Source organism: Anopheles nili, chromosome 2, assembly GCF_943737925.1.
Source record: "Anopheles nili chromosome 2, idAnoNiliSN_F5_01, whole genome shotgun sequence".
NCBI lineage: Eukaryota > Metazoa > Arthropoda > Insecta > Diptera > Culicidae > Anopheles > Anopheles nili.
Genome location: NC_071291.1, coordinates 40910044 through 40923535, shown reverse-complemented (window position 1 = coordinate 40923535; position 13492 = coordinate 40910044). Strand labels below are relative to the sequence as shown.

Below are 13492 nucleotides of genomic sequence, written 5' to 3'. Positions count from 1 at the left end.
CACTCACATGATGCCGTGGAAGAGGTTGTCCTGCCGATTGAGCCGCCGCAATCATTGCTGCATACTGCTCCGGGGTAGGCCGATGCGAGGGCCTTGGGTCCTTGTTCGGTCGCTTCGCTGGTGGAGCTGCAGTAGCTACAAGGATGAAACAACGAAATGCAATAAAATACTAAACATTTCGACCAAGAGGGAACACTCCACTTACCATCAACTCCATTTGAATCCTCGTACGGTCGGCGCTTTAATGAAGTGGCTCCGGTAGAAGAAGAGATACCACCGGAACCTGGGCCACCGGAGGAGCTATTGTTCGTGAGGCTAGTTGCGTGTAGACTAACCGATGGGACGCTACTGCTAGCGGCACTGCCCGGAGTTGATCCAACACCACCACCACTGCTCCCCAGTGAGCAGCTGGAAGCGGCCGAACTACTATTATTTCCACCCAGGACGATGGGTGTTACGGCCAGACCACCGGAACCGACCAACGGCGCAAGCTTGCCACTGAGCGCACCACCGACCGTTGCTGGCAGACTTGCCGTGCCGCCAAGCACGGATGTCGTCCCCGCGGTGACCGCATTCAGTGGTTTGCCCGGTTCCTCGCCCTTATTTGGTATCCGCTCGTACAGCAACGTGCCGTCCGGTGCTTTCGGTGGCTTCGGGAATGCCACCACGTCCGGCTTTGGCATGTTTTCCTTCGGCGTCAGTACCAACCACTCGTTCACGGTGACACCCGGGTTACCGAGTCGGTTTGCGATCTGCGTTACGCTACCGCGATCCTTCTTCCGGAACGCGAGCAACCGCCGGATCTCCGATATGCTCTTTCCGGTTTCGGCGAGAGCAACTGAAAGCAAGAATGTACACAGGTGAGAGCACGAAAACCAAGCAAACCGCCAAGAGCGGCTAGTTTACTTACACTCCTGCTTCACACTGATGATGTTAATCGCGTACGACGGTTGGCGGGCGGCCTTTTTCGAACGGATGATGTGCCTGCACAAGCGCCGTGACAACCGGGCTTTAAGGTTGGCGTGCAGATAAAATGCGGTACGAGTTTTCATGATGGGCCGCGGGGAACCGGACCGTATCTGGATACCGTGCGCTTGCGCGTAGTGCCTGGCCAGGTGCGCCTTCAGCTTAAACTCCTTGCCGCAGTTCACGATCGAGCACTTGTACGACGGGCTGTCGGTAGAACACGTGTCAGAAGAGAAGATCAGATTCGTCCAGCGAAATTAACCCGCCAGCAGCTTGTGCACAGTCCCCCGTCCATTTACCTGTGTGGTCGATGATTGCTCATCCCCCCCGGAGAACCAGCGGCAGCGGTAGGAGCGGCGGGTGTAGCCCCGCCAGTAAGTGCCCCGATCGGACCGGAACTGGCTACGATCGTCAGATCGTCGTCGATATCACTGCCCGCGCTTCGTTTCTTCAGCGAAACCGGTGACGCGTTGCTGCTGCTGTTGTTGATCGTGGCTGCCGCCGCCGTCGGATCGGTCTCGCCGTTGTCCGCTAGCCTGGATGCAACTTTAAGGCCTCCGTAACGCTTCCAGTAGTTCCAACAGTTCTGACACAGCCGATTGCTAAGGTGTACCGGACCCCAGGAGTACCACTAGCGAAGGGATGAAGAAAACACACACAAGACTTAATGATCTTTTTGTTGCTAGGCGTGATTTCGTGATCATTCGCGATCAGCTCAGGATCGTACCTGCGGCGAAGCCATAGTGGCACACGATTCACACGCCTTGCTGCTACTGTACATCATCATGTCGACGCTGCCCCCGTTGGAGTTCCCGTTCAGGATGCCCTTGTTGTTGTTCGTGATCAAGGCGGGGCTCGGTTTGGTGTAGTTCGGAATGTAGACCTGCTTCAGCTTGGATTCCGCCTCGACCGCCTTCACGCGCTTCTGCTGCACGTACCGATCGGTCGTTTTCCACATGTAGTAGTACTCCACTATGCTCTTCAGCGTTTTCCACGGAAGCTGCAAGAGAAAAAGCAAATGCTCGTCATCGAAGATGCCGTTTCTTTTTGTGTGCGTGTGTGTGTTTGCGTATGCGTGTGCAAGAAAATGCCTCGAAAGGTACTTTACTGCCGTTTACTCACAAAGTCGTTTCTGATATCGTTGAAGTCCTTGCCGTACTTTTCGAGCGCGTCCTCGAACAGATTCGCCTCGGAGGCGCTCCACTCTTCCATCTCGTCCCGGCACAGGACGGGCCCGCTCGACGGGACCAGCGAACACATTGCAGTCTCTATCGAATAGTTGTGTTTATGGAGCGTATCCATAGCATGAAACTGTGGCAAGGACGAGAAAAGGATCAAGTGTCGTTAGACTTCAGGACTTCAGCATGGTGGCCACGACTCGCACGCAAGTCCGTGACACTGGGGATTCACTCACTAAGGTAATATCACGGCTGGCGGCGGCTGCAGACATGTGCAGGGACGGTTGCTTCACGGAGCTGGTACAATCGAGGGCCCGCGCAAAGGTACCGACCGATCGCGACACAACCAGAAACTGGTCGATCTTCTTGTCCGTCAGCGAGTGCTGCGGTGTCCAGACGAGCGTTTCCAGCTCCTCCAGGTTGCGATCGTCCTTGTCGCCCGGTTTCAGCATCTGCTGCAGATCCGTCTGGTAGCGGGCACCGACTCGGATCTCGCCCTTATCCGCCAGTAGCGTTTTTTGCGTCGGATCGAACACCAGGCAGTAGAAGAACGTGTCCTGGGGAAAGGAGACAAAAAAAAGGACATTACCAGCCACGTGGATCATTGCAGGGACGGGGCGGAGCAGAAAAAAAAATGCACAAATTTCAATCGTTTTCTCGCCACCAACACCTCCAACAGAGCACCTCCGCCGCATCATCGTCGCCGGGTTGGAAATCGATCCTTTACTACTACTCACGTCTTTGTTCAAGTAACTGAGCAACGATTCCTCCTCGTTCAGCAACGTTACGGAGCACTTGCCCCGTATCTGGGTGGCGGGGAGGGTTTCGACTTGCCGCGACAGGAACAGCTCCCGCTGCTTCATCTGATGGCGCTGCTTGGGGTTGAGGTGTTCTCCTCGCTCGCCACCACCACCACCGCCTCCACCACTGTTGGTACTGTTGTTTCGTTCCTCCTCTAGTGCGACTGTGAAACGAGAAAGAGAGAGAGGAGAAAAAAGGACACGAGTTAAATAAATTGCTTAAGAAAAGCGAGAAGCGACTAAGAGACGACTTCCGGATTCTTTGATCGATCGACCACATTATTGCTGGTTAATTGTGTACTGAAACGTTGAGTTAGTTTACCTTTACAGGTTTACAACACTTAAATGAATCAAAAGCAACGCTTTTTTTGTGTGCCACCTCTTGCGACCAAGTTCGCTCGTGGCAAATTCCCATAAATCAATCCGCAACATCACACGCAGAAGTTGCGTGTGTGTACGTTTTTTTTTGCTTCTTTGCTTCTTTTCAAGCCAACCCACAACAACAGCATGTACTCTCTCCCACCCACAGTTCAGCCTCGAGGCCTCGTGTGGCGGACACCCGGCTCGTGGTCCGATATTTGTTCGAGTTTGTGTACGCTTCACTCTTCCGGCGATGCGATGATTCTGCTCCAACCCAGCTATTGGGGGGGAAAACCAGCATCCCACCCTCCTACTTGCTTTTCTCGGCTTTTCCGCTTGCAAAAAAAATAAAACATCCAACCAACCGTCCATCCACGGTGCTGCTGCTGCTGCTGCTGCATCAACATGCCACCAACAGCCGGAAGGCGACCGTATTAATTAAGCATGCATGCAATCAATTTCATGCATGTCCGCGTCATCGTCGCGTTCGCGTTTTGTTTGCTGCAACGAGCCAGCTCTCGGGATATCAGGGCCATGATTGGATGCACCAGGGTGTGCATGCATCATAGAAGCATAGCATCGCCGAGGACGGCGCGTTCGTGATCTTCTATGCTAGTTTATCCGGGTTTATTGCGTAACGTTTGATGACGCATATAAAATGTACTCCAACGGGATCTACCATCAACCACCAGGGGCGATCGGTGTTGTTGCACTACTGCCTGTAGCTGTTAACGTCCCGGTATAGATGGCAGATTTGCTTATTTCTACGCGCTTTGATGCGCACTTGCATTGTGAGTGGCTCGTTAGTTCATCATCGACAAATCTATCTTTTACAAAGAGACACTAACCAGCCAACCAAAACCGGTTCGCTCGACGTATAAAGCAGCATCCCAGAGGCAAGTATATAAAGGGACATAAATCTTGCACCTAAGGAGTTAGAGGAGAATCGATTTTTCTCGGATACTTTCTAAACACAAGCAATATTGTGCTAGGACGTTATGGAAAGTCATGATACACGGTGTCATGAACGAGGGATTTCCACGTTACAAAAGACAATTGCAATCTATTTCCAAATCTTCACACCCAAAAGCTAGTTTTAGTTACATTACTTTTGTTCTTCGAATGGCCCTTTTTTTACCGTACCAGCTAAACCCATAAAAATTAGCAAAAAGTTAGCTAAACGTTAGCAAAAGTTTATCGCGACTGATTAGTCCTTTGGCTGCCTAATGTTACGCACCGTAAATATTTAACGCGATAACTCGAAAGGCTGCCTCGAAATCGAAACAAAGGCGAAGCGAGGGTCCCTTTCGCAAAATGACAAACTTTCCCAACCCAAGCAAGGGAGCAATATTTATTAAAGCTACACATTTTTCTGCGGGTGCGAAAAACTTCAACCAAGTTCGTCCCGCCCCCCACCACACGTCCGCGGGACGACTTTGCCGCAACTGTAAAGGATTTTTCCGCCCCGGTCACCCACGTTCGTCTTGTCTGCTGCGATTCCTCCCTCTCGGACTTTGTTTACGCACACCATTACGCGCGTGCAAGGAGAGAGGAAGGTTCACACAACGCGTGTGCTTTGCTTCGGATTTCGGATTCCGGCGCACAAACGCACAAATCAACGGATGTGTCCTTTTGTGCCTCTCTCTCTATTATTTTTTTTATAATTTATTCTCCCACCCTCCCATCGGGTGGCTTCTTCCCTTGATGCTAACCCCTGTGAACCACCCCACGGAGCAAGTGAACACAGAGAGATAGAGAGAAAGAGAGAGAGAGAGAGAGAGAGAGAGAGAGAGACGGGTGGCCAGTGGAAGCCGATGTGGTGCGTTGGGGGGAGGAGGGATTTTTCCTATTTTGCGAGTGCAATTTCAAACGCAACTCACCCACCCACGTCCTTCGGGTTCGCAACGTACGCAAACAAAATACACGCGCACGCGATGGCGCACACACACGTACGCGTGCGTTCTGTCGAGAACCTTTCTCCCGCATTCATCCCCGTTTGGCCAAAAAAAGGGCACTAACAACGCCATCGTTGCGCGTTGCTGCTGCGAAGGTTTCTTTCCGAGGTGGAAATGCGAGGATTCAGGATCCCCACGCATCGGCTTCCCTTGACCTTTTCTTCATCCCTCGCCCGTGGAGGGAGCGACTTCAGAGCCGAAATTTAATATACGCTTGTGTGTGTGCTTGTGTTTGGCGAATCGCACTGTGCGAGCGTCGTATTTGAGAGAGTTTGTTTATTTTTTTTTTGCTCACAGTTTGAGAGGAAAAGCATGCCATGACGCATGGGGGTTACGGGGAAAGGAGGGGGCGAGGGGAATAGAATTGATGAGCCTTTTATTTTTGTATGTGTGTTTGGGTGTTGTTTTTTTGTTTTGTTTGCCTCTTTTGCTAAAACCTTCTGCTATACCGAAACGAGTACGTACCGGTGGTAGAGTACCAAAAGAACGCGGCGAAATTCGATTTTCAGTTCAGTTTGCCACCCACCACACCCCTTCCACCCTCCCATAGCCACCCCCCAAATCAACCCCTTGCCCAGGACGGCTTCACACAAAACTCGACGCGCTTGGTCACCTTGGAGAAGCCACCGAAGCGTGGAAAAGTTTGACAGATTTCCATGGCAACCGCGAGCTCGTCGCAAAGGGGATGTGTGAGTATGTGTGTGTGCTTGTCGTATGCATCATCCACATCCCCAACGAATCCCAGGGGGTGGGTTGGTTGCGTTTTAATCGAATGAAGGGGGCAGCGCACACGGAGAGGTGGTATCTCCCGGTATCCGGTGACGATACTTCCGGTGTGTTTGTTGCGGCGGCCATTTGCATACCAACCGGGCGAAGGTGAAAATTGAAACCAGAGTGCGTCGTGGGGGGTTGGCTGTGGGTTTAGAGCTTTGCATTTGGGAGTCGAAATAATGATTCGATTTGTGCGGAACGGAACCGCGGCCTCAGGAGGTTCGATCCATTTTACCTTTCGTTCGTTAGGATTTTTACACTTTTTCTTCTCTTTAATTGGTTCGACAACAGATATACGGTCAAGGCCTACCTTGCTAAGCGAAGCCTTTCATGACTTGGAATATTTTACGTAGCTGGATAGTGAGTCCTGCGTACGGAGGAGGCTCAGACGAGATTCGAACTCGATACTATCGTGTGTTTTGTGCCGCACGCTAACGTTTCGGCTATGCAGCTCACCTTTTATACTTTTTACAGGATAAAAATTACACCACACATCTCCAGAAGGGTAGATAAAAAACACGCACGCACAAGGAGTCTGGAGCATGGAGTTCACGGAATGATTAATTCCATGTCCATGCGTCGCTTACGTTTCTCCTTTCTCCTTTACCCACCCACCCACCGGGGGCCTTATTTTTATTCTTCCCCCAAAGTAAACATCACAAAGATAGAGGAAACAGCAACAACAGCAGGAGAGAGCGAAAAAAAAACTGAACAAACTATTAAAACAAATTCACCCCGGCGTGTACGGGCATGGACGCAACGGCGGTGGCATTATCCCTACGGGGTGAACACACCGTGTGGCCTACCAGCAAAAGCAACGAAGGAATGAAGGAAGGAAACGCCACCCTCACCCCCCGCTCCAACCCCATCAACGCACGGAGGCTCAGGCAAGCTTTCATCTTTCATTTTGTGGCCGAAAGGGCCGCCGCTGTTATCGGGTGGGTGGGTGGGTGGGTAGTCGGGGTGTAGACGAGACGGGCAGCAACCCCGAAGGAAGCGGAAGAAGGAAGTGGACCGACGGTGGGATTCACGTTTTTTTTTTCTTTTGCTTCACCTCATCCGTTTTCTTCTTCCCTCAAGTGGGAGTGGGCGCCACCAAAAACCGACCGATATTGCGCGCGAGGACCACCCGGCGACCGGTGGGTGGGTTTGTGAGGGGGAAAATTTTCCTACAGTTGCGTTTGCGTTTTGCGAGCGGTACAGCGATGGATGGCGCGTGGCAGCCAGGACGAAGCAAGCAAGGAAGATGATTACACCGCCGAGATGATGACGTCGTCGCCGGGTATCGAGAATGCGGGAACGAAAAACCGAAGCGAGGGGAGGGTGGGGAAGGGTGTGCTAATAGAACGAGCGGGGGAAGCGGGTGAAAGAGTGAACGAGAGGTGACAGAGACAGAGACGAGAGTGCGCAAGGACGATGGGTGGGTTGGTTGGGAAGGTGGGATGAATGGGTGCTCAATATTTAATGAAATTTCTCCCACTTTTCTAATTGCGCGCAGGAACAAGCGCACCCGGGGTAGTCCCCGCGTTCCCCTTCCGAATGACGGACTTCTGGGTCTCGTGTGTGTGTGTATGTGTGTGTGTGTGTGTGGTGAGAAAACCTTTCCACCATCCCACTGGAGGAGAATGGTGAAAGAACGCGGCAGGGATAACCCTAGGGGTGACGTGGGTGGGTGGGTGTGCGGCGGCGGCGGGGTGTTGTGGGAGGGACGAGAACCAACCCGTGAAAAAGCAGGGGTTTTTGTGTATCGAAAATTTTCGTATAATCTCTTCTCGCGCCCTCTCTCACAACACACTCTCCCTTCTCTTCTCGTCGGCGGATCCCTTCGTCAAAAAAGCAGCACCACCATCCTCCCCTGGGTCTCGACACCGGCTGCTGGTGGATGGGTTTGGGTTGAGGTGAAAACCCATTTTCGCGAGTGAAGATGAAAAAAGGATCCGGGCACCGAACGAACGAGCGAGCTCAGGGCGCGCGGCTTTAGCTATATCCGGAGTCGCCCCCTTTTGACGGCCCGGAGGAGGATTTACATACCACCAGACGCACCAGCAGCAGCAGCACACTTACGCAACACACGCACACCATCATCACCCACGCTGTGTGTGAGAGAGAGAGAGAGCCTGCCGCTGGAGGGAGAACGCAAACGACAAACGCACCATCCGCCGCCGATCGAGCGTCCAGTGGATGTGTCCTGAGGTGGGGAGGGAGAATTGGTGGTGAAGGACGAGGGGAAGGACGATGGCCAGTAGTGCGTGCAATCGGCGCTAGATGGCGCGTCACAAAAGTCACCACCAGGGGAGAGAGAACGAGAGAGAGCCCGAGTCTATGCCATCCCAAAATCACATCAGTCGTCGTTTCGCGACGCAACGGCGCATTGGGAAACTTTCGGCAAAGGGGTGCTTTTTCCCGCGAAACTTTTGCAACGAAACACGCCTGCATCCTTCACGGGAAAACTCGTCGATTACGACGATGAAACGTGTCGAGAGGCTTTCGATGGCGCGCCTTTTTTATTTCGCTTTTTGACAGCCGATTGTGCGGCGAATGAGTGCGTGGAAATCATTTTCGTAAAGCAAGAAATTTGTTTTGAAATGGAATAGAACTAAATATGAATTTGATGCTTAGTCCCCCACAGATATGGGGCGAATTATTCTCGATCCTCTTCTTGATCAACTTCATCGAATGGAATAGCTCAATCGAATGAGGATTATACTGTAAAAAAGCGATATAATGCCTTAACGCGTGTCGATTTATTCTCATCGTTGCATATGCAGCAAGAACAAGATTAAATTCATCACAGCATTACCATCAAACGGAGAAGAAATATTAGTGGTAGAAAATTAAAAAAAAATGAAAAGCTAATCCCTTAAACAACCGGATAACGTTCAACGTTTTCTGCTTAATCAATCAACATAGAATTCATGGCATTCTCGCGATATGACGATTCACGAGCGATCGCAATCGATATGTAATTTGTGTTAATGGGTGAACGTTTAAATATACCCCACGCGGATAAAAGCATCCACACAAAAGCTGGACACAGGAGGACGCAATCGAGGGGAGTCAAACCTGCGGTCAACCGGGCACAACCCATCATCACTTCATCAACACGCAAAAATGAATAAATCAATGACCCACTTTGGCCGATCGATCACCCACCGATAAGCGCGTGGTTTTGTAACACATTTTAAAGCGCCCACTCGCCCGTCATTTAAACACGATGAGGTGGTAAATCTGTGGTCTGTGGAGCGAAAGAGAGAGAGGCAGAAAAAAGCCAACACTTTGCCCACGTGCGCGGTTGACCGCAAATGCCGCAATTTTTCCCTCCGTGCAAGGACAACACCCACCGCCAATCAACAAGTGACGATAAAAAGGGGACACCCGCGAGTGAGGCAAATTAAACAGCAAAAAAAAAAAAAGAAATACATGCAAACCGCACCGGCCGGTGCAGTATTATAATAATTATGGGCTCTCCCCGTTCTCTTTCTCTCTCTTTCTCTCTCTGTCTCCGGTTTCACCCACACGGCCACGCGCGGCGACCATCCTTCCGGTTTATTATCCTTGCACCCACGCATGGTGGATCCTGTTGTCGGTGGATGGTGATTTATTCCACGTGGGCAACGTTGCTTTTCGATTGAGGTTCGACGATTCGCTTTCAATCCAGGACACACACACACGCACACGCACACAGGAGGGTCATCATCGCGATTCCATCATCGTGACATCCTCGACAACGACCGTGAAAAAAGAGGCTATCGGCGGCGGCACTAATTATCGACGCTCAATTTTTGCTCCCTTAATGTCTGGCGCGTTTGTTATTTTCAATTTTCACCATTACCCCGGGGTAAAAAAAAACTATTACCCCGATTACATGACCGCGAATGTGGTGTGCACAACGCTTTTTGCTTGTTTTCCACAGCACAGACCAACTTTTTCACTCAACTCTCCACGGTCCATCATGGTCAATGGGTACGCTGCTGTTTGGTGGTTCCACTTTTAAGCAAGCCAATTAAAGTAATTGATACGACTTAAAAAGGTGTTCTTTTGGAGTCCCAACAATCAAAAGGGACAATTATCATATTACCCATCGTGTAAAGCTTTTGCTGTATGAAACCGATAAGGCATATTGAGCCAATTGCAACCATTCCATATACATCAAAGATGAATGAAATGAAACTTTTATGTTCGCTTTAATTTGATGTTTTGCACACGTCTCTCGTTTTTTTTTGACGAAATCGATTCATTATGTTTCAAATTTGTTTGTAGCTATCTACTGCACGATTGATGAAATTGAGCAAGAAATTTGGTATGATGCAAGAGCAGAACATGACGGGATTGAACACCAAAAAAGTGTATATTATTCATTACACATTCGGTTTTAAAGCTTAAAGCATGCCTTTAAACCGATTTCTGTGATCTGCATTCAATAAAACATGAATAAGCGATGTTTACTGACGACCAGTTAGAACTGATTTCCCTCCATTCGGTTCTGTTTAATCCATCAAGGATACGTCTTCTATCGGAAACCAGGTACCGCTTCTAACCCACCAGAAATCGATCCGCATAAGCTAAGTATTTTTCCGCCATGCCATTTTTTGAATTCCATCGAACGTCCACAAAGAAACTCACTGTTGGCTGTTGGCCAACCCTCGGTCACATGAAATTCGTCCTTTCCGGATCCACGTGACCATCTTCAGGACGGGACAAGCCCTACGAGGTGTTCGATTTGCTGTGACCCTCTTGTAGCACACCGCAAGGCGTCATACATTTTGCATTTTGCTTGCGCGAAGGAACACTCTACAGGCCTAAAGCGGTGGCACAAAAAACAAGGAAACACAGATGTTGGACATGAGCGAGAGCGAGAAAGAACACGCGAGAGAACTCGCCAAGAAAAAGGGAGTAAAAAAAACCATCGAACCAGAGTGCGTAATTTCATTTTACTTTCCACTTTATCAACGAATCGACGAAGGGTGGCACATGATATTTCTTTCTTTTCTTTTCCTTTCTGATTGGGAAGGATGTTGTTTTTGGTCTCCCTTCACCGCTATTCATTTAAAAAAAAAGGCCGCCCCACAAATCATGACCTCCCCGCCCGCCTCGCTCTATGCGCCATTTCTTCTTCCACTTGCTTCCGCAGCACGCTGGTCCATCCATTCGACCACCTCCGAGTACCACGCGCTCAGCATAAAAACGCGATACGAAAGCATTTTCGCGGAAGCAGGCATGCCTAGGCCGTGGGGTGAAAGCGCGCATAAAGTGTCCCTTCAGCTCACCGTCCCGGGACAGGCCATCCTGTGGGGGGGGGGGGGCGAGTGAAGCTCTAGCTTTGTGTGTGTGTGTGTGTGTGTGAGTGTTGGAAGGGTGGCTTGAAGGGTGAGAATTATTGGGCGAGTGGAGTGTCGCTACCGTGCCCCGGTGGTAGCAGGTTCATTGCAACACTATCCCTCCCCCCCCCCCCCTCAGCCGTCCTGCTAACCTATCACAAATCACACTCCCCCCACCCCCGCGCTTTGCAAACCCCCACGACGACGATCATCTGCTATTGAGAGCTGGCTGCCTGGCTGGCTTGGCAATGTGTGTTTCGCTTGCTTGGTGTGTGTGTGTGTGTGTGTGTGTGTGTGTGAGAGAGGTAGGGGGGGGGGAGTGTAAGTGCGGGTGGAAAGTGGGTGAGGTGAGCTGGGGGGATAAAGTTTGTCCAATTCCGTCCGAAGTTCTGGAGTTGATGATGCCAGCGAGAGAACGCAGCGAGAACGAGCGAAAGTGTGAGAGAGAGAGAGAGAGCGCCTTGCAGAGAAGGACTCCAGCAGTTCTATCGCCGCGCGCGCGTATGTGTGTGGGTGGGTGCGTGAAGGAAGCTGCGAGAACGAGCCGGAAATAGCGCAAACACACACACAAACACACTCAGGCGTGCGCACATATACACTCTGGCACGAATCGAACGAAGGAAGGATGCCACCCCATTCCGCGAGTGAGCAGAAGTGAGATTGTTAAAGCAGAAAGTCCCTCCCCCTCTTGCAACCGCAACATTGGAGACTACCACCCACCCACCCACCCATCCCCCAGCTCCCCTCATCCCCCCAGGAGCAAGTGGTTCCGGTGTGGTAAAGGAGTTGGATGGGCGATGGAGGTGCCCGGTTCGAGTTTACATTACTCTCTCTTTTTTTTTACCACACATTGAACAGAGCGCGACGGTGAATGGCTTCTGACCGTGGGGGGCGGAGGGGGGGGGGGGGTGGTGGCGGGTGGGGTCCTGAAAAACGGCACCAATACTTTTGCCTCCTCATCCACCTATACCCACCCAGCCCGTGAGCAGCTTCGAGTGGGTGGGAATTGGGAAAATTTGTATTCGCCCGGTGGAAAACGCGAACCAAATCGCGCGAGATGTTGCTAAGGCTGACGATGACGGTGATTATGATGATGATGATGATGATTATGCGCATCCCAAGGCGGAAGCTTGGATGCAAAAAAAAAAGGAAGAAAGCCAACGCACGGCGATTTTCCCGGGTTACAACCGAACACGCCGTCGATGAAGTGAGGCCGGTGGTCTGGTCTGTCTCTATGGCATTGACATTGTACTTGTTCGTTCGTGTGTGTTGTATGTGTGCCTTAGATACGCACACAAACACTCAGACACCTCACACCACACCAAAAGCAACCTCGATGTCCTGGGCGGGTATAAAACAACGTTCAACGACGCTTCAAGTGAGAAAATTCCGCGACGAAAACCCCGGAAAGGAATCATCGGATGGGTGGTTGGGTGGTGTGCAATACGACGCTGGGTGGACACACACGGCCGACCCCATCTGAAAACAAAAAGGACGGCACGAAAAGCGCGCGTGAAAGAGAGCGACAAAAGCGTTCTCGACGGGCTGCCCGCCGGATGCAAAAGCCGGAAAAAGGGGGTACAGAAACAAACCATCCTCGCGCAGGAGAGCGCGCGCGTATTCCCTCCTGTACATATATGTGTATGTATGTATATATTTCGTCGCGTTGCTCGCGTGTCCCCCATTTGGTACCCCTTTCGCCCCCCCACCCCGGGAAGGAGAGGCAGACCCTTTCACGGTAGGGAAATTATTGAGGGCTCGCAAAAAAGGGACGGAAAGGGTCAATGTTTGAGCCGCGCGACGATCGATCTGCCGGTGTATGTGTGTGCAAGGACTCCAGTGGGACATGATACCCACTACCCACCGGACGTTGGATTGCTAAGTGACAGGAATTAGCCGATGCTTTTCGTCCTTGAACGAGCGGGTTGCATACATGTAGGCGTAAAAGTTCACTTTTGCTCACAGCCAACGTGTATCAGCAGCCCACCACGGTATCGGACGGGTTTTCGCGGTATCTTCGGGTAACTTATCAACCCATGCAGCAGCAGCAGCATCACGCATCGCGAAAGGACGACGACGGCGATGGTACACTACCACCACAGACCAGACCCTTCGTCCTTTTTGGGGGGGGGGAGAGCTTTGTA

General features: G+C 51.2%; 1 protein-coding gene across 1 annotated transcript in view; it reads right to left on the bottom strand.

Moving 5' to 3' along the window:
* Positions 1-13492, bottom strand: part of LOC128730724 (metastasis-associated protein MTA1) — a 32543-nt gene that overhangs the window by 827 nt on the left and 18224 nt on the right. Inside the window, exons 4-11 of the mRNA XM_053823803.1 lie at positions 2882-3108; positions 2381-2701; positions 2089-2277; positions 1694-1966; positions 1266-1597; positions 911-1173; positions 206-838; positions 8-135 (exon numbers count right to left, since the gene is read on the bottom strand). Coding sequence (XP_053679778.1) covers positions 8-135; positions 206-838; positions 911-1173; positions 1266-1597; positions 1694-1966; positions 2089-2277; positions 2381-2701; positions 2882-3108 — 2366 coding nt within the window. The remainder of the gene's footprint in view (positions 1-7; positions 136-205; positions 839-910; positions 1174-1265; positions 1598-1693; positions 1967-2088; positions 2278-2380; positions 2702-2881; positions 3109-13492) is intronic.